A 17,485-nucleotide genomic window follows, 5' to 3' on the forward strand; every position below is an offset into this window, starting at 1 on the left:
ATGCAGGAGGCTTGTGCTGGCTGACAGACCTGGCACGAGGGTAGAGCTCTGTCCTGGCTGTCTGTGTGGCTGCAGAGATCCCAAACAAACAGCCCAAGATGTCTGGATGATTTTTTTGCATCTCCTTTAGGTATAGGTCTGCTAAGGTAGTACTAAAGAACCCCTATTTGTAGCTTTCTGAGCTCTGTCAGGCACAGAGAGCTGGAGTTCAAAGCTCAGTCAAGAATTTCCCACCAAAATCCTCTTCTTCATTTGGCTTTCACCTGCCCATGGCAGAGTGTGGGAACTGGATGGTCTTTAAGGTCCCTTCCAACCCAAACCATCCTGGGATTCTGTGATGATTTTATGAATCTTCCTCCTCCCCAGGGTTACAGGGTACTCCAACTAGGGTTTAATTAATTTGAGCAGCATTCCCTGTGATACACTTCCACCAAAGCAGCTCATGCTGCTGTTCAAGCAACTCCCTGTCACCCTGATTTTTCAAGATTTTCTGAGCCTTCTGATGTTGACATTCTTGTAACGAACTTTCTCACACACTTTCTGCAAATAACTTATTGTTTTGCATTCTTTTATGGAGGAGGAGGAATTTGATGGGCTGTTGGTTTGTCCAGTGTCATTGGAGAGGTGGCACTGTCACCCTCCAATCCACTGTCACTTTTGGAAATCTATAAATGTTAGAGTTAGAAAATAAACTTCCCTTTTTTACCTTAAAAACAGCAGTGTGTCCACTGCTTCCAATATAGTGACAACTCCCCGTGAGCTGAGCTGGCTGCTTTGCCCCAGGTGAGTTCAGGGGTGAAGAAACCACATCAAGAAACAGTTTTATAAGGTCTGGAAGTGCCATTCTCCCCCATCCACCCTATCCTTTGGTGCTTTCTCTCTCCTCCCTCTCTGTGAGACTGGAAGGGAATTCAGTTCATCTTATTCACTGGGCTGAAATAATGATGGATTTTTGTTTCTCTTTTTTGGTTGTTGTTGGGTTGTGGTTTGGAGGTTTTTTTTAAGGTTATTTCCATCCAGATCAGCAAACAAGGGAACACACAGCAGTGGGACAGTGGGACCATGCCTGTGAGGGACAATTAGTGCCAGAGGGACAATATTCCCTATAAACTGAGCTTTTCCACCTTTCCTGGTGGACTGGCCAGTAGGTTTGAAGCATATCAGGGTCAGGATGCTCAGTGATTATGAGAGAAATGTACAAGGTGAGCTGCAGGAGCCCACTCCTCACTTTCCTGGGAAACCAGGCTGTAACCAGGATGGCTGAGCATTCCCAGATGAGGGGCAGGAGCAAAGAACCCTGTGGATGAATGTGAGAAATAAACTGTTTGATTTGGAGAGGTGCCTTGATCCCAAGCCCTCCCCGTGCTCTCCTCGTTCATCCGCGTGCGTCAGAGGCGCGGGCTGGACATGGGCAGGAATTTGCCTCTGGATTCAGCCCTGTCCCTCTTTTCAGAACCTGTTCCCAAGCCACAGCCGGCTCTGGGTTATCTGGCTCTCCTGAGGGTTCATCCAGCTGCAGGGCATCTCCAGAGCAGCTCTGGCATCACTGGAGTGCCAGTGGTGACTCGAGGAGAGCAACTGGGCTGCTCATCAGTGAATGGAGGCTCTTGGATGAATGGAGGCTCTTGGATGAATGGAGACTCTTGGATGGTCATTCCTCTGGCAGTGGGGCCTGACCCTGGCGAGGTCAGTGGGAATTTTCCTGTTTGATTCATCAGAACAGGAATTTAATCTCCCAGAGAGGACTTTTCCCTGGCTCTGTCTGACCAGTGCCTCAGCTGGTTGGCATAGCTCTCTGATTGCATCATTGTTTCCTTGCTTTCACAGAAATTATTGACCCAGAGAGAAATATTTTACCTGGAAAGGGAGACCAGGAGCTGACAAAGGCAGGGAAGTGTCAAAATTTTGTGTTGAAAAGACACAGAAGGGCTGAGAGGGGATTTAGACAGAAAATTAATTTAGGCTGAGGGAGCTCATAGGAAGAAAGCTGTGAGGGACAAAGAGACTGATTTCCTTGGGGCTGGGTGACAAAAAGGGAAAGGAGTTGCACCAGAAATGCAGTCCATGGGTGGAGAGGGCAGCCTGTCAGGGCAATGGGACACAGCTTTCAGATCCCCTCCCCACCATGTTTAAAACAAGTAAACCTGGGATTTAGGGAAAAAAATTGTTCCCTGTGAGCGTGGGGAGGCCCTGGCACAGGATGCCCAGAGAAGCTGTGGCTGCCCCTGGATCCCTGGAAGTGTCCAAGGCCAGGCTGGATGGGTTTTGAGCACCTGGGATAGTGGAAGGTGTCCCTGCCCATGGCAATGAGATGATCTTTAAAGTCCCTTCCAACCCAACCCATTCTGGGATTCCATGACTGCCTTGAGAGCCTGGCACAATCTGGAAAGGAGAAGTGGATGGGGGTGGATCCTGCCTGAGAAGCACAGACCACACTCACCTTCATGTCAAACCAGGTGCCTTTTGCACCAAAAGTGATGCCAAAACGACTTTCCCCATTGCAGATGTTTTCTCTGGGAAGGGAAATAAAGGCACAGAGTCCCCCTGGTGTTCTGGGGAGGTGAGGAATGCTGTGGCCACTCCTGCTCAGTGCCATCCCACCACTGGCAGCGTTGCTGACTCACAGGTGGGCATTTGCTGCTTTGTTAAACCTCAGGTTTATTGGTTTCAGGTAAAGCAGAAAGGCAAGTTTTCACCTGGGCATGTCAGATAACAATCAGAGTCCCAAAAGGGCCACAGCTATGGGTGGCCCCAGTTTCTTCTTGTCACACAGTGTTTCCTAAAAAATTACAGCAAAACCAAAGTGTTCAGGAGTCCATGAGTGAATCCACAGCCACAGAAACCACAAAATCTCCTTCCCAGCAGCTGCTCGTGCTGTGCCAGTGGAGCCTGCAGCTCTCCATGTGCTGCAGTGGCTCCTCTGGAAACCTTCAGCTCTCTGTGGTGGCAGGTGACAGATTTTTGCAGCAGAGAATGACGGGTTCAAAGCAGAACTGAGCCAGGTATTCACCAGAAACACAGCTCCCCACTCGGCACAAGCCCCCTCCCTGGTTACAGCTGTCTGGTCCATGGGCATCTCCTGGACAAGGGAGCAGCAAATTCATGGATAAAATTAGTGGGATTCCTTCTTGCCATGTTCCCAGCCAGCCAAGCCAGCACTGGGGGCACACAGAGAGCCTGGGCACCTCGAGCACACCCAGGGAGAGGTTCAGATATCCAGGTTGGAAATCCCAGGCTGCTGAGCCAACCTCACTCAAGGAATGTTTTATCATGGAGTTGTTTTTTCAGGATGTTGGCAAAGACCATGCATGGGAGGTCAGAGGGGCTGTCCTCCTCCTGCCGAGGAGGCAACTGCAGCCTGAGAAAAGGCAGGAACAATTTCCCAGAGCACAGGGCTTCTCCTAACTCAGTGGTGTGCCCCATTTTCACAGCCTCCTCCCTGCTCATTTTTTTGTATTCCCCCAAGGGATTCAATAATGAATTTTCCCAAAGCACCTCACCCACTCTCCCACCCAGAAAACCTTTCCTCAGTAGCTATCACACAGTGAAGAAAGATTATCCCTGTTCCCAGATATCCTGTTCACCACCCCAGGCCTTCCTGGTCTTACCGTGCTGGGTCAGGGAGAGGAATATGAAAACAAGCACGAGGATCCCCATTGCTTTGGCTCTGCTGGAAAATCCCAGGGCTGGGAGTGACATTTCACAGAAGCCTCTGTGTGCTGCTGGCATGCTGGATGGCATCCTGGAAGAGGGGAGGAGTAGCCAGGAGTTAATTATATTCCAGTCCCAGGAATAACATTTGCTGCTGGGAAACCCTTTTGTGTCGTTCTGACCCAGCACTGCTGCTCCAAACAATGATGACTTTTTCACATTCACTGGTTACTGGCTTTCCTGATTCCTCTCCTTGGCAGCTGGTAGAATTCCAGCAGGAAAAAAAAAAAGAAGCTCAGGGAGATCCTCTGCTCTTCACCTGCAGCCAGCAAAATCCCCTGGAAGTGACAGGGAGGAGGGAAGCAACCTGCAAGGGAAGAGTCCTGAGGATCTGCAAGGAGGAGAAGGATGCAGGCTGGGAGTGATTAATTTTTAATCTGAGCTCGTGTGAATATTTTCTCCAGCTGAAACCTGGGTGTATTTTTTTTTTTTTTCCCTGCTTTGGCTTCCAAGGAATTTGGGAGGCTTCATTCCTGAGTGTGGTGAGCACACAGTGCTGGTGGAAGAGCTGTTTGTTAGTTCAGCAATGCACCTCATGGTGGTAAATCTGTGGTGAGTGTGCAGCTCTGGCTGTAAAATGTGATGCTCCAGCTGCCCTGCCTGGCCCTGCTGTTTGCTGTCCCTTCAGCTGTGGCGATAAAACTCTGAACACATCTTAAACTGGCAGGCTAAAGAGTAAAATTAAAAGCACCTTTCTCCCTAAAAAAATACCCAAACAGAGCAACATAACTAGAGTAATACAGTCATTTAGGTTGGAAAAGGCCTCCAAGATCATCAAGTCCAACCATTCCCCAGCCCTCCCAAGCCACCACTAAATCATGTCCCCAAATGCCACATCTGTCTCTCTTTTAAATCCCTCAGAGATGGGTACTCCATCACTGCCCTGGGCACCCTGTTTTAATGCCTGACCACCCTTCCCATGCAGAAATTCCTCCTGGTGTCCAACCTGACCCTCCCCTGGCACAGTTTGGGGCTGTTCCCTCTCCTCCTGTCCCTGTTCCCTGGGAGCAGAGCCCGACCCCCCTGGCTGTCCCCTCCTGTCAGGGAGTTGTGCAGAGCCACAAGGGCCCTCCTGAGCCTCCTTTTCTCCAGGCTGAGCCCCTTTCCCAGCTCCCTCAGCCCCTCCCTGAAGTGTCCAAGGAATGACTGGATGTGGCACACAATGCTCTGGGCTGGGTGACAAGATGGGGATCAGTCACAGGTTGGACTCACTGACCTTGGAGATCTTTTCCAACCTTAATGATTGTGTGATTAAGTGTCCTCAGGCTTCTAAAGCATCCAAGTGTAAAATCAAACATGGTAAATAAGATTAGGCTGGTAAGAAGGATTAAGGCATGGGGTTTCCAAGGATACAACAGCAATTTTGTGTAATTCTGCACATGGGTATAATAGAGAGACATTTGCCTCTTCCCATAAATAAATGACTGCTACACCTGTTTATTTAGCATTTATTGCTTTCTTTATATAAAGATACATGTCACCTCTAGATAATGACACACTTTGCATGTTGAGAACAGCAGATACGTCTACAACACTTGGAATAAAACTTGTTTGCTTTCTTGGCTGTTCCTTCCCATGGTTTTCTGCAGTCCCACGAGGTCCTTGTCACACTTCTGTGCAGCACTTCCATCCCCTGCGAGGGCAGAGCCCCTCCTGCTCTTGCAGACATCTGATTTCTGGGGGCACACAATGGCCCCCCTCACCCTGGCAGATGTGGAAGTTGGACGTGGTGTCTGCAAATCAGAGGGGTTGAGTCAAACCAGGAAACCCGACACGGCCATCCAAACCACCTCATACACAACAATTGTTGGGAAGTTGTGTTTGCTGAGTCTCCAAAAGCAAAGACACAGAGATGAACTTTGGGGTTTATCACAGCACTTCTGTAAAAGAAGGAATTTGTGACCCACCAGCTTGGAAAAAAATTAACTGAGGGAGGGACATTGTAGAGCTGTGAAAAAGATGGATGCAGAATGACTACATTTCAAGTAGGTGGCACTGAATAAAATTGTGAGGGATCAGGTTTTAAAATAAATGGAATTCCTAACCTGGGGGAAAAATCCAGTAAGGACTTTTAAACACAAGGATGCCTAAATCTAAAAATCCTGAGCTGCAATTTCACAAAATCCAGGATAATATAATATAATATAATATAATATAATATAATATAATATAATATAATATAATATAATATAATATAATATAATATAATATAATATAATATAATATAATATGAAATGTAATGATGTGGTTGTGGTCACTTTACACACACAGAGTAACTGCAAGGAAATATCCACTTCTGGCCAGGACGCTGGATCAGAGGAACTTTAGGATTAGCACAGTTGTTTCTAAAGTATATATTCATGAATGATTTATGCTGAGGATTATCTATTGAGGAGCAGCAAAAACAAGCAATTCTGGGAAGATTCAGATAAACTAACAGGATCAGCTGGCACCTATTAAGCACAGCAGGGTGGGTGCAGCCAGCAGTCCCCCACCAGATAATCACAGGAAGATTTACCAAGGAAGGAGAACTCTCTGTGGGCCAAAACTTTTATTTTATTTTCCCAGTTGGAGGTGGAGCTTTGGGTTATTTTGGCCAGCCCCAAAGGCTCCACACTGAGGTGTGGAGGAACACACAGGTCCATCTTTGTACATGGAAAGAGATGGCTAAGACCCCATCCCTGGAAGTGTCCAGGGCCATGTTGGACAGGGTTTGGAGCACCCTGGGACAGTGGAAGGTGTCCCTGACCATGGTGGGGGGTGGAACTGGATGAGCTTTAAGTTCCCTTCCAACCCAAACCATTCTGTGGTTCTATGATTTGGAGGCAAAGTTTGTTTTGCTGAGTTCAGCCATTTCCCCCCCAGATTTTGCCCTGCTGGTCAGGGTTCCCACACGTACCAACACAGCAGGTCCTCCGGCGCCGATAGCAGGTGCCAAAGGCAGCGAAGGGCTCCGGGCAGGATTTCAGGTGGAAGCAGTAGCCGTGGTATTCCAAACAACGCGAGGTGTCCCTGGGCAAGCCGAGACCTACAGGGGTGTAAGAGCCAAAATGAGAGATGTGGGACTCCAGGCCGCTCTTCAAAATGCAGTTTATTACATCCAAGAGGTTACAGCAGTCCAGGGTGGTGGGTGACAGCCTGTGCCTACAGCTGTCAGCTCCAGCTGCAGGCAGGCCTGGAGACCCTTTGGTTTTGTTAGCACTGCATGATATACTTTGCTGAAAATACAGTAGAGCCAATCTATACCTTAACTTTCACCTATAGCCTATCATAACTACTATAATTACCATACTCATGTTACTATTCTCCAATCACTCAAAGTTAGTACATTACAGTTTAAGCTAGAAGTTGTTTTTTCAGTTTTCTTGCAGTGGAAAATTCTGAGACCTTTTTTCTACTTGCAACATTTGCTGACTTGTTTGCCTGTGCTATCTTTCTGCTTGGTAAAAATATCTTCTTGTTTGAGGTGGGTTTATGTTTTGCTCTAAGTCATAAAAACCCCTTCTAACTAACATAACTTTTGCCTCCTTGGTTATCCAGTAAGACTCAGAAATTCTTTTCTTCTATATCAAAACTTGCTTCCATCTCTATTCCTTCATCAGATTCTACATTTAAAATTCTTTCTGCCAAGATTACATATCTGTGAGACTTTCTTGTCAAACTTTCATCCTTCCAAACACAGGGGGAATGGGATTCCCAGCTGTGCTGCAGGATCAGTCCATTCTCATCTCCATTCCTCCTGCTGAAACCCCACAGACCCCAGTTAGGGATCTGACACAAATAACCCCAAAATCCAGAAGGTGGAGGAACTCATGGGACCTCAGAGCATTTCAAGGAAGGTTTTTGTACAACTGAAGTGAAACATAGAGGTTGATGGCAATTTTCTGAACATATCCTGGCCATTCATGCTGTAATGGGAAGGGACAGCCCAGTCTTGGATGCTTCTGAGTTCTGGGACTGCAGTGCTGCAGGGGCATGCAAGGGACAGCATGGTCACCACATGCCCTGAAGATAAAATTTAAAAAAAACCCAAAAGCAAGATCTGGCTTAATTAACAGGAACTAGCAGTTTGGCCAGTCCCTTCTTTCTCTGGAAGCCTTTCTTCAAGGTGAGGAGTTTCATTAAGCATGAAGAACAGGTAGGATAAAGGCACAATGAGAAGATGAGTCAGTGCAGCAGAAGGGCTGAGGAAAGGGAACCAGAATATTCAAACAGCTGAAGTCAGTGGTGAGTTCAACCTGAATAATACCAGGGAACACCTCTGCTCTCTTCTACCACACAGAGGAGACAATTTTTAACCCTGGGGTTAGAAGAGGAGGTGATTTCCAAGGTGCCACCATCAATAGTGCCACAAAAAGGCATAAAAACATTTCAAAGAGTCATAAGACCCAACATCTGGCAGAAGCTTGTGTGGGGAGGTTCTGGTGTGACACCTGCTCACCACAGGTTAACTTTTCACTTCTGCTTTTAGAAAAAGGGAGCTGCTCTAAGGAAAGGAGCTGAGGAGAACGTTCTGCACCAGCACACGAGCGAGCTGTGCCTCCTGCACAGGCAAACCCCAGCATGGGGCTTGGCCCTTACCTGGAACAGCCTGGAGGAGGAAAAGCAGGAGAGCCATCAGGCAGGAGAAGAGCTTCATGGTGGAAGGTGTCAGCTACAGCCTGGAGACAGGGCCACAATGCCAGAACCTTTGACAGGGGAGGAGGGAGCACCCTGGCATTTATAGGGCAGTGGGAACAGCTGGGTCTGTCTGGGGAACCTTGGCAGGGGTGGCAGAGGAAGGCAGCAGGTACAGCCTGACCTCTGCACATGGCTAAACCTGAACAATGGCCCAGGGGCACAAAAACAGGGGGACAAACAGCTGTGCCTGCCTGCCTGACCACTGGGAAGGCTGCTGGGAGGGCCCCTTATCAGTATGGATCCACCCAGGGAGCATCATTAACTTGAAATGTCAGTGTGGTTGGTCATGGATTGTCTGGAGGAAATTAGCCATTGTTTGATGGGGAGAAGGCAGATGGAATATCATAGAATCACCATGGAATCATAGAATGGTTTGGGTTGGAAAGGACATTAGAGATCATCCAGTCCACCCCCCTGCCACGGGCAGGGACACTTTTCACTGTCCCAGGTTACTCCAAGCCCTGTCCAACCTGGCCTTGGACACTTCCAGGGATCCAGGGGCAGCCACAGCTTCTCTGGACAACAGAGAATATCTGATCCTGCTGCTTGTCCTGTGATGCAACAACTGTTCCCAAGATAATAAATAAATAAATTATAATAATCATTCCATACACAAACATATAAAATAGTTGTATTTTTTTTTTTTCTGTGAAAGGTGCTGTGAAGAAAAAAAATAAATCTGGTCTAGTGGAAGGTCATCCTGTCCATGGAATGAAATGATTTTTCAGATTCCTTTCATCCCAAACCTTCCTCCATTCCATGTATCTGTGATACATGAAGTGCAGATTATCAATTTCCAGGTGTCACCAGCAGCACCTTAAACTTTGCAGGTGCACAAAGAGCACATGACAAGTGAGATTAATGAGTTTTCCTCAGCATTTGTCTGTACAGAGTTTGAATGATATCAAGCAGACACATGGAGGTGGCAGCTGACAGCTCAGGTTCTCCCTCCATCATTTACTTCAGCCTCTTTCTGTGCAAGGTATTTTTTGATGTTGTTCTGACCCAGCAGCCTCGATATCAACAATAAAACCTCCCCCTCAGCCGTGTGCATTGTTCTCTGTCTGCCTCCCTGCTTTCTTTGTTTGCTTTCCATTGCAAATTTGCAGGTGCCATCCAGTCCTGAAGGAGAGGTGTTTGTGTCCATTTCCAGGTACTCCAGGGACAGGGATGAAACAAAGGCTGCAACAAGAACCCTTCAGCTGGCTCAGGTTCCTTCTGAATCCAAGGATATCCTAGCTGAGATATTCATCTCAGCTCTCAGACAGGATCTGTCCTTGTACTTTGTCAGACTGGAGCAGACACTCAGCTTTCTCAGCAATTATTTTTTAAATCAGGAAAAAAATGGTCTTGTTCTGTAGTGATGGCCTGAAAATGTTTGCCTTTTAAAATTTTATTTCCATGGGAGGTGAAGTACAAATTTAAAACCTCAGGTGTGTTAACAATAGTGGAAGAGGAGTGATTGCCCAGTAATCTCACATTCAAAATCCCTCCCCATCATTTCCAGAATGTCCTCACTATCAGACCACAAGTGCTCATATAGTCACAGTCCCCTTCAAATTAGGATCAGAAATTATCCCAGAAAAAACCCAACTCTTTGAAATTCAAGGACCATCTCAGTCTGCCTTGATGCCTCTGCACTTTGTTTGCTCTTTTTTGTTCTCCTCCTTTCCCAGGTTTCTTTCCCAGGTTATTCCAGGTCAGAGACATGTTTTATATGGATCACAAAAGAAATGCTCACACAGAGTGGAAGTTCTGCCCCTTGCCTGAGGATCTCTTGTGAGGAGCAGCTGAGGGAGCTGGGGAAGGGGCTCAGCCTGGAGCAAAGGAGGCTCAGGGGGGACCTTGTGGCTCTGCACAACTCCCTGACAGGAGGGGACAGCCAGGGGTGGGTCGGGATCTTCTCCCAAGAAACAAGGGACAGAGCAATAGGAATCACCTCAAATTGCACCAGGGGAGTTTTAGATTGGGAATTAGGAAAAAATTCCTTCACAGAAAGCTCTGTCCAGCCCTGGCCCAGCTGCCCAGGGCAGTGGTGATGTCCCCATCCCTGGAGGGTTTTGCTGATCTGGCCTGGGACTCACATCCCTTTGAGTAAGGAAGTTTTTATGAGAAGGGAAGACTTCTCATTAATTTTGAAGTTTTCAGTCATGGCATAGCTCTGAAAATAATACCTGGGATGCTAAATTTATGGGAAACAGCTGCTGCCCCAAAGCACTTAACCAGATTTGTGTTATGGCAATGTAAATCAGCCGGATTTGACTGCACTTGGGCTGAAGTGGTCCTGGGACTGGCTGAAAACCTGACTTTATCTACAACATTGTGAGGAGCAAGTGACAGAGTGGGATGGATGAGGTGCCACTGGGGGTGGTCAGCAGGGAAAATATGGGGGGAAAATCTAATAGCAACCATTGGGATTGAATAGACAAAAACTTTGTGCTGTGGAGGAAAAAAACTTCATTTCCAGGAAGGAAACAAGCTGAATTTCCAGTTTGGCCTTGGGATGGAGGATTCTCAGTGAACAAAATTAATCTCCAGCCTGATTTACAGCTCATGGAGCCCATGAGCTGGTTCCTGGCTCCCTCTTGTGGGAAAAGGTGCTGGAGGAGGAAGGGACCTCGTGGTGCAGAATTTGCTCTGGTGAAAAGGTAAAAGCAAGAGGAAATGCCTCTTTGCTCCATCCTCAGCACTGGTAATCCACAGGGAAAATGCATGGTGATTATTAATATGTTTGGACAGCAGGGAGGGGATTTGGTTTCAGGCATCAAATTTTAGAGAGGAATCGAATTTTTGGAGGGAGTCACATTCAGGGTAAGTGTTTAACTATGAAGTTAATGTTTTCTAACCTCATATCATTTTATAACATTTCTATCACTTTAAAAATCTCTGTAACTATAGCAATACTGAGAGCTCTGCTCTTACCAGGATTAGGCTGAGCCAGAGAGGAGTTTCCTGGTGCTTTGCCCATTGCACTGCTGCCCACAGCCCCTGCCTGTATTGCCCCTCTCCAGACACCCTGGTACCCAGCAGGCTGTCTCCAGCATGTCTCCATGGGGTGGGAATGAAGCTGGGAATGGAGTTGGAGAGGGCTAAGGAAGGCTTCTCCTCCTTACTGATACAGCTGTCCATGGCAGCCTTGCCCTCAGCACCCATGAGGAAAGGACTGGGCAGCTGCAGTGGTGGGGCTGGGGACAAGGGAGCATCCTGTCCTCCTTGCAGGAGCTCCTGGTGCCACTCTCAGCCAGCACAGGGCTGGGGCTGGGGCAGGACATCTGGAGCTGTGACTGGCCTGAGCCCATGGGTGCTCCACTCTGCCAAAAACATTTCTGAGCCCACAGCCAAAATAATTTCTGAGTCCACAGCCAAAACCCTCCTTGGGCTGTTGCATGTTCCCCCCTGAGCCACCATCCTCCCCTGGAGCATCCCTGAGCCTGGTTCCTGCCCTCACTGACCTCGTAGCTCCCCTCATCCCACCCCACACCTCCATCCTGCAGCCTGGGCTGGTCTCTGCAGCCACCCTCCCCTCAGGCTGCCCCTCCATAGCCACAGCCCTGCTCCCGGGGTGCAGGGACACCCCAGGGTGGTCCCCATGGAAAGGACATTCCCAGGGGGCAATCCCAGGCCCAAGGACCCCCCTGCATCCTGACCTCGTGGCGCAAGGGCAGCGCGTCTGACTCCAGATCAGAAGGTTGTGTGTTCAAATCACACCGGGGTCAGTCTGGGGTGCCACTGGCACCCCTCTGCTTTTCTGGGGAGGTGTTCTGTGGGAGGGTGTCTTAGCCTGGGGGTGTGTATTCTATTTCCATCTGTTGGAGGTGGGGCAGTTATCTTCTATTAATTGGGCAGTTTTCTTTATCTCTTCCACAACCAATCTGCCCTCCCAGAGATCTCTTCTGTTCATGGCCAGTGAGTGTCCCTGCATGACTGATAAAATTACGTATCCCCATTGGGAGATGCTACACCCAGGGGGAGGAGCCAAGCATTCCTACCTGGATATAATCTGAGGCTGGGACACCACAGGAAGCCTTTTGCACTGGATTCCCAGAGGAGCAGCTTTCTTTTCCACTGGATTCCCAGAGGAAGACCAGGCCCATCTACAGCACCCCTGGAGCTTCAGAGGAAAACTCCACCCTTGTACAGGATCCCTGCTCCAGCAGAACCACAGCTGGCACTGCAGGAGGGCTGCAGCCACCATTTAATGGCACTGCTGCCACCACCCTGACCCAGGGTTGTATTCTGCCTCTGTCAGTGGTTTGTTTTCTTTTTTTGTACTATTGCATTTGTATATTTAATTTTCCTAGTAAAGAACTGTTACTGCTATTCCCATATCTTTGCCTGAGAGCCCCTTAATTTCAAAATTATAATAATTCACAGGGAAGGGGTTTGCATTTTCCACTTCAAGGAAGGCTCCTGCAGACACCTGTCTGTTCAAACCAAGACAGAGGGCCAGGGCTTAGGGTGCAGGGGCATGGACTAGACTATATGGGGAACATGGTGCCCAGAGCTCTCCTTTGAGCAGAGAGCTGTGCTGGATGGAAATTATGGGTCAGGATGCAAGCAGGAAGGTTGTGTTGTGGTGGGTGTCTGCCATAATTTACCTCAAGAAGGAGTTAATGCCTTCCTCAGAAAAATGCAGGAAACTTTCTAACTCCAGGCTCAGCCACTTCTGGAGGACCTGGACATGCTTGCCTGGCAGGGTAGCATGGGGTGGTAGCGTCAGTCCAGGGGATTGAATATCTCCAAGGATCTGGAGATATCTGGAGGGGAATCAAGAGCAATTACTCTGTGTAAGATTATGGAAAAAGGGACAAGTTTCTGATGAACAACATGGAAAGATTTTTTTCAAGAATTATTAAGGAAGACCATTTGGAAAGCTCCAGTCTGGGCAATCACAGTTCGGGATCTGCCTGAAGACTATGGAAACAATCCCTCAGAAAGCCATGCCCAAAAGGAGGAAAGATGTGAAAATGACTGGAAGGCCAAGGATTTACCAAAGGCACACCACCCTAGACCAAAATAATAGATTTCTTTGAAGAGATGATTTCTTTGAAGTCAAGTGGACACTGAGGAACATAATTTATCTTGACTTTGGTTTCACCTCTGACAAGGTCTCCCAGACGTGTCCCTGCAGCAGGACACGCACACAGAGCAGCTGAGCTCAATCCAAAGGCAAGGCAAAGGGCCACGACCAGGCACTGAGCACCTTGGGGTCAGGCTTGGAGGTCCAGGGGACCCTTCACTGCTGGATGCTGAACTGGCCGTGCTTTGGGGTCTCTGTGGTGGGAGCAGAGGCTGTTCCACACAAGGAAGGACACGGCCAGCCTGGCAGGGACACAAGGGTGACCAGGGGACAGGGCCAGTGGCGCAATGGACAACGCGCCTGACTACGGATCAGGAGATTGCAGGTTCGACTCCTGCCTGGCTCAACACTTTTAGCCAGACCATGGAAATTCCTCCTGCTCCCTTTCTGAGCACCTTCCTTCTCCTGACCATCATCCATCCTCCCTCAAGCTCCTCATCTCCTCTCCCACACTCCAAAAGGGGCAGGGATGCAGCCCACAACAGAGACAGGGACACCACAGCAAATCCCACAGCACAATGCAGGTGCCTCCAGAACTGCTGTCCCACAGCCAGGACAGAGCCAGCACTCCCAGGATGTCCCAGCACCTCCTGTGCCCTGCTCCCAGCCCCCTCCAAGGCTCACCCTGCTCCTGCTGCCCTTTGCCAGTGCCTTGACAAGTTCTCCATGTGACAGCAATGGTCTCAGAGTAGGAGAAGGTCCCAGCGAAGCTTTGGAGTTTCCATCCTTGGAGTTATTTAAAGTTTTACTACAACCCGATGTCGAAAACCATTGTGCTCTGAGTGGGGATTAGATCACCTGCTTCCCAGGGAGCACCTAAAATCTATTTTTTCTGTTCTTAATTAATTCTGTCCCAAAGCCCATGCAGCGACAGGAACCCCCAGGGCTCCACGAGGGCCGGGCCAGTGGCGCAATGGACAATGCGCCTGACTACGGATCAGGAGACTGCAGGTTCAACTCCTGCCTGGCTCACAATTTTCCTGCCCACAGCCTGGCTGTCACATTGATGGTGACAGGGGACATCTTCCCCCATGGTGCCCTGACTCTCTCCAGTGTTGTCCTTTCCTGCACAGCAAAACTTCCCTCGCATCAGGGGAGGCTCTGACTGGGGAAAAAAACTCTCTGTGAGATGGTAAATCAACAAGAGAGGAGCCCAGATAGGCTGTGGCCTCTACATCCTTGGAAATATTCAGAGTCTGAGCATGCAGTCCTGATCTGCTCATCATAAATTAAGCAGAAGTCTGGACTGGAGGACACCACGTGTAATTTCCAACACAAATCACTGTTATTTGATGTAAAATTCCCATTTCCATGTTCTTTTGTTGCTTCATCCCATATTTGCACACTCGTGGTCCTGTCATCACTGTTTTGTACCTTCACTGTGTCTGTGGTTTGGGCCAGGAAGGTTGAAGGTGTCCATGTATAGGGAAGCCCAGACCAATTGGCCATCAAGCAAGATCTTGCTACAGCTCACCTGCCCCTCTCTGTCACCAGGCTGGAGCAAGTGGAGGTGGCCTTGGGCTAAGCTTTCCCTTCCACTGGGCACCACAGCTCCAGGGAGTTCTATGAGGCCTGGGAAGTTTAACTACACATCCCATAGGAAGGCAGGATGTGCCCTCCAACCCTCCAGAGCAGCTGAGCTGAGCCTGGAGCTCAGTATAGGCATCGCCTCTCCTGGGTGGTGGAACCTGTGGGGGCACAGGTGAGGAGGGCAAGGCTGACATGGAATGGCCAGGTGGGAGCAAGCTGAGATCCTTCCATTTCCCTTTAGCCACCAATAAATCCAGGTGATCCTGAAGTGAGGACAGCAGGTGGGATCAGAGGCTGGGGTCAGTTTCTCAATGGACCATGAGCACACCTAACTATGGATCAGGAGGTTTAAGCCCTGCCTGGATCGCCCTGAAACTGGTGGTGGAGGTGACAAGGGACAGCTGTCTTCCCGAGGTCCTTAGCCTTGCAGGCTTTTTTCCATCTCTCCAACGTCACCGTCGCAGGAATGTCATTTTGTGACATCAAAGCTGTGAGCAGGGCACTGCTTCCAGAGCAGAACTTGTCAAGGCACTGACAAAGGGCAGCAGGAGCAGGGTGAGCCTTGGAGGGGGCTGGGAGCAGGGCAGAGGAGGTGCCAGGACATCCTGGGAGTGCTGGCTCTGTCCTGGCTGTGGGACAGCAGTTCTGGAGGCACCTGCATTGTGCTGTGGGATTTGCTGTCTCTGTTGTGGGCTGCATCCCTGCCCCTTTTGGAGTGTGGGAGAGGAGATGAGGAGCTTGAGGGAGGATGGATGATGGTCAGGAGAAGGAAGGTGCTCAGAAAGGGAGCAGGAGGAATTTCCATGGTCTGGCTAAAAGTGTTGAGCCAGGCAGGAGTCGAACCTGCAATCTCCTGATCCGTAGTCAGGCGCGTTGTCCATTGCACCACTGGCCCCGTCCCCTGGTCACCCTTGTGTCCCTGCCAGGTTGGCCGTGTCCTTCCTTGTGTGGAACAGCCTCTGCTCCCACCACAGAGACCCCAAAGCACGGCCAGTTCAGCATCCAGCAGTGAAGGGTCCCCTGGACCTCCAAGCCTGACCCCAAGGTGCTCAGTGCCTGGTCCTGGCCCTTTGCTTTGCCTTTGGATTGAGCTCAGCTGCTCTGTGTGCGTGTCCTGCTGCAGGGACACATCTGGGAGACCTTGTCAGAGGTGAAACCAAAGTCAAGATAAATTATGTTCCTCAGTGTCCATTTGGTCATCAAGGAAGGAATTGTATCGTCCCAGAGTGTTCTGCACTTGGGAAGTACCTGGTCCCTGTCTCCAGCCATCATCACATTCTTCCTTCATTTCAGGAACATTCTCACCTGGCCTCTGAGGTGGGATGGAGCAGACTCTTCTTTTTTACTCTCTTCTTGAGAAAAACTCCTCATGATATTCATCAGGAACCTTTCTCTATTTCCATCGTCTTACACTGAATCATTGTCCTTAAACACTCCAGTAGTCCCCTGGACTGACTGTACCAGTCCACAGTGATGTTCCAGGGAAATATCACATGGAGATAAGTCCAGATCCCCCTGGAGCAACTGAGCCTGCAGTTGTGAAGCTTTTTTCTCTTTTCAGAGAAAGCCTTCACTCCCTTCAGCTTCCTCATGAGGCAAAGTGCAGCAGACACCCACCACACCTCCCTGCTGTGTCCTGCACTTTGCTTATGACCTGTGACCTGTGAATCATGGATTTGGTATTCATGCATCTTCCAGGTGAATGGGACTTCAATCTCCAGGGAAGTACTGGGCTGTGGAGTTTTTGCCTTTTTTTTGGTTAAGGTTGGGATTAAATGCGTGAGATGGAATTTCATATTTGGACTCAGATGTTTATTAGTTCTTATGTATATTATAGTTTTACAAACTGTGAGTTCTACAGTATCTTATTTTAACAAACTAAAAATGGAGTCGGATCTCTCTCTCTATAAGGTTTTTGAGGATAAATTATTTAACTAAAAAATGACACTTAAATTATTTTTATTTTTGACTTAATAACTAACTACTTGTGGATCACAATACAGATTTTTTTTCTAATTACACAATACTACTCAAACCTATGAAGAAGAAGAAAGTGAAGAAGAAGGACTAAATTCTGTTCTAAAACCTCTATCTTGTTTTATATATATTACTATATTCTAAAACCTTAAACTCCAAGTTTTCTATTATGTGATATTACACACTTCTACTCAAACTCCACACCCAGAATCCCAGTTCTATTATTCAGTTTTGGAAGTTTTTTCCACAGCTTCAGGTCAAATGCAATGTTCTCTTGGGAGTCAGTGTCTGTCAGCACAGAAAGTCTAAAATTCTTAGTAACCAGGGTTCCAACACTGGGCCAACATTTTTCTTGTCTCTCTGGAGGCACCACATCCAGGAGTCTCTTTCTCCTGGGACAGGCTCTGCAGGGCTGCTCTGGGCAGCGGCCATTTTTGGCCTTCTTCCTCTGAAGCGTCTCATTTAGATATTCTAAATACCTAGAATATTTTGTTTAGCAAGGCAAGG

General features: G+C 48.5%; 2 protein-coding genes and 4 non-coding genes across 6 annotated transcripts; 3 read left to right on the plus strand and 3 right to left on the minus strand.

The window, feature by feature from the left end:
• Positions 1-2,930: 2,930 nt before the first annotated feature.
• On the minus strand, positions 2,931-3,879 carry LOC143693673 (gallinacin-12-like). The gene is made up of 2 exons (XM_077176333.1): positions 3,609-3,879; positions 2,931-3,079 (listed from the first exon to the last, which is right to left on the minus strand). The coding sequence occupies exons 1-2, from the start codon at positions 3,739-3,741 to the stop codon at positions 2,931-2,933; spliced, it is 282 nt and encodes a 93-aa protein (XP_077032448.1). The 5' UTR covers positions 3,742-3,879.
• Positions 3,880-5,316: 1,437 nt separating this feature from the next.
• LOC129119015 (gallinacin-11-like) lies at positions 5,317-8,350 on the minus strand. Its single transcript, XM_054630719.2, has 3 exons — positions 8,293-8,350; positions 6,611-6,739; positions 5,317-5,444 (listed from the first exon to the last, which is right to left on the minus strand). Exons 1-3 carry the CDS (start codon positions 8,348-8,350, stop codon positions 5,317-5,319), a joined length of 315 nt encoding a protein of 104 aa, XP_054486694.1.
• A 3,685-nt stretch (positions 8,351-12,035) lies between these two features.
• Positions 12,036-12,107, plus strand: TRNAW-CCA (transfer RNA tryptophan (anticodon CCA)). Its single transcript has one exon. It is a non-coding gene; the product is annotated as a tRNA-Trp (tRNA).
• A 1,637-nt stretch (positions 12,108-13,744) lies between these two features.
• On the plus strand, positions 13,745-13,817 carry TRNAR-ACG (transfer RNA arginine (anticodon ACG)). The gene has a single exon. It is a non-coding gene; the product is annotated as a tRNA-Arg (tRNA).
• Positions 13,818-14,370: 553 nt separating this feature from the next.
• On the plus strand, positions 14,371-14,443 carry TRNAR-ACG (transfer RNA arginine (anticodon ACG)). The gene has a single exon. It is a non-coding gene; the product is annotated as a tRNA-Arg (tRNA).
• Positions 14,444-15,823: 1,380 nt separating this feature from the next.
• On the minus strand, positions 15,824-15,896 carry TRNAR-ACG (transfer RNA arginine (anticodon ACG)). The gene has a single exon. It is a non-coding gene; the product is annotated as a tRNA-Arg (tRNA).
• Positions 15,897-17,485: the final 1,589 nt, after the last annotated feature.

This window comes from Agelaius phoeniceus, chromosome 3 (genome assembly GCF_051311805.1).
Source record: "Agelaius phoeniceus isolate bAgePho1 chromosome 3, bAgePho1.hap1, whole genome shotgun sequence".
Classification (NCBI taxonomy): domain Eukaryota; kingdom Metazoa; phylum Chordata; class Aves; order Passeriformes; family Icteridae; genus Agelaius; species Agelaius phoeniceus.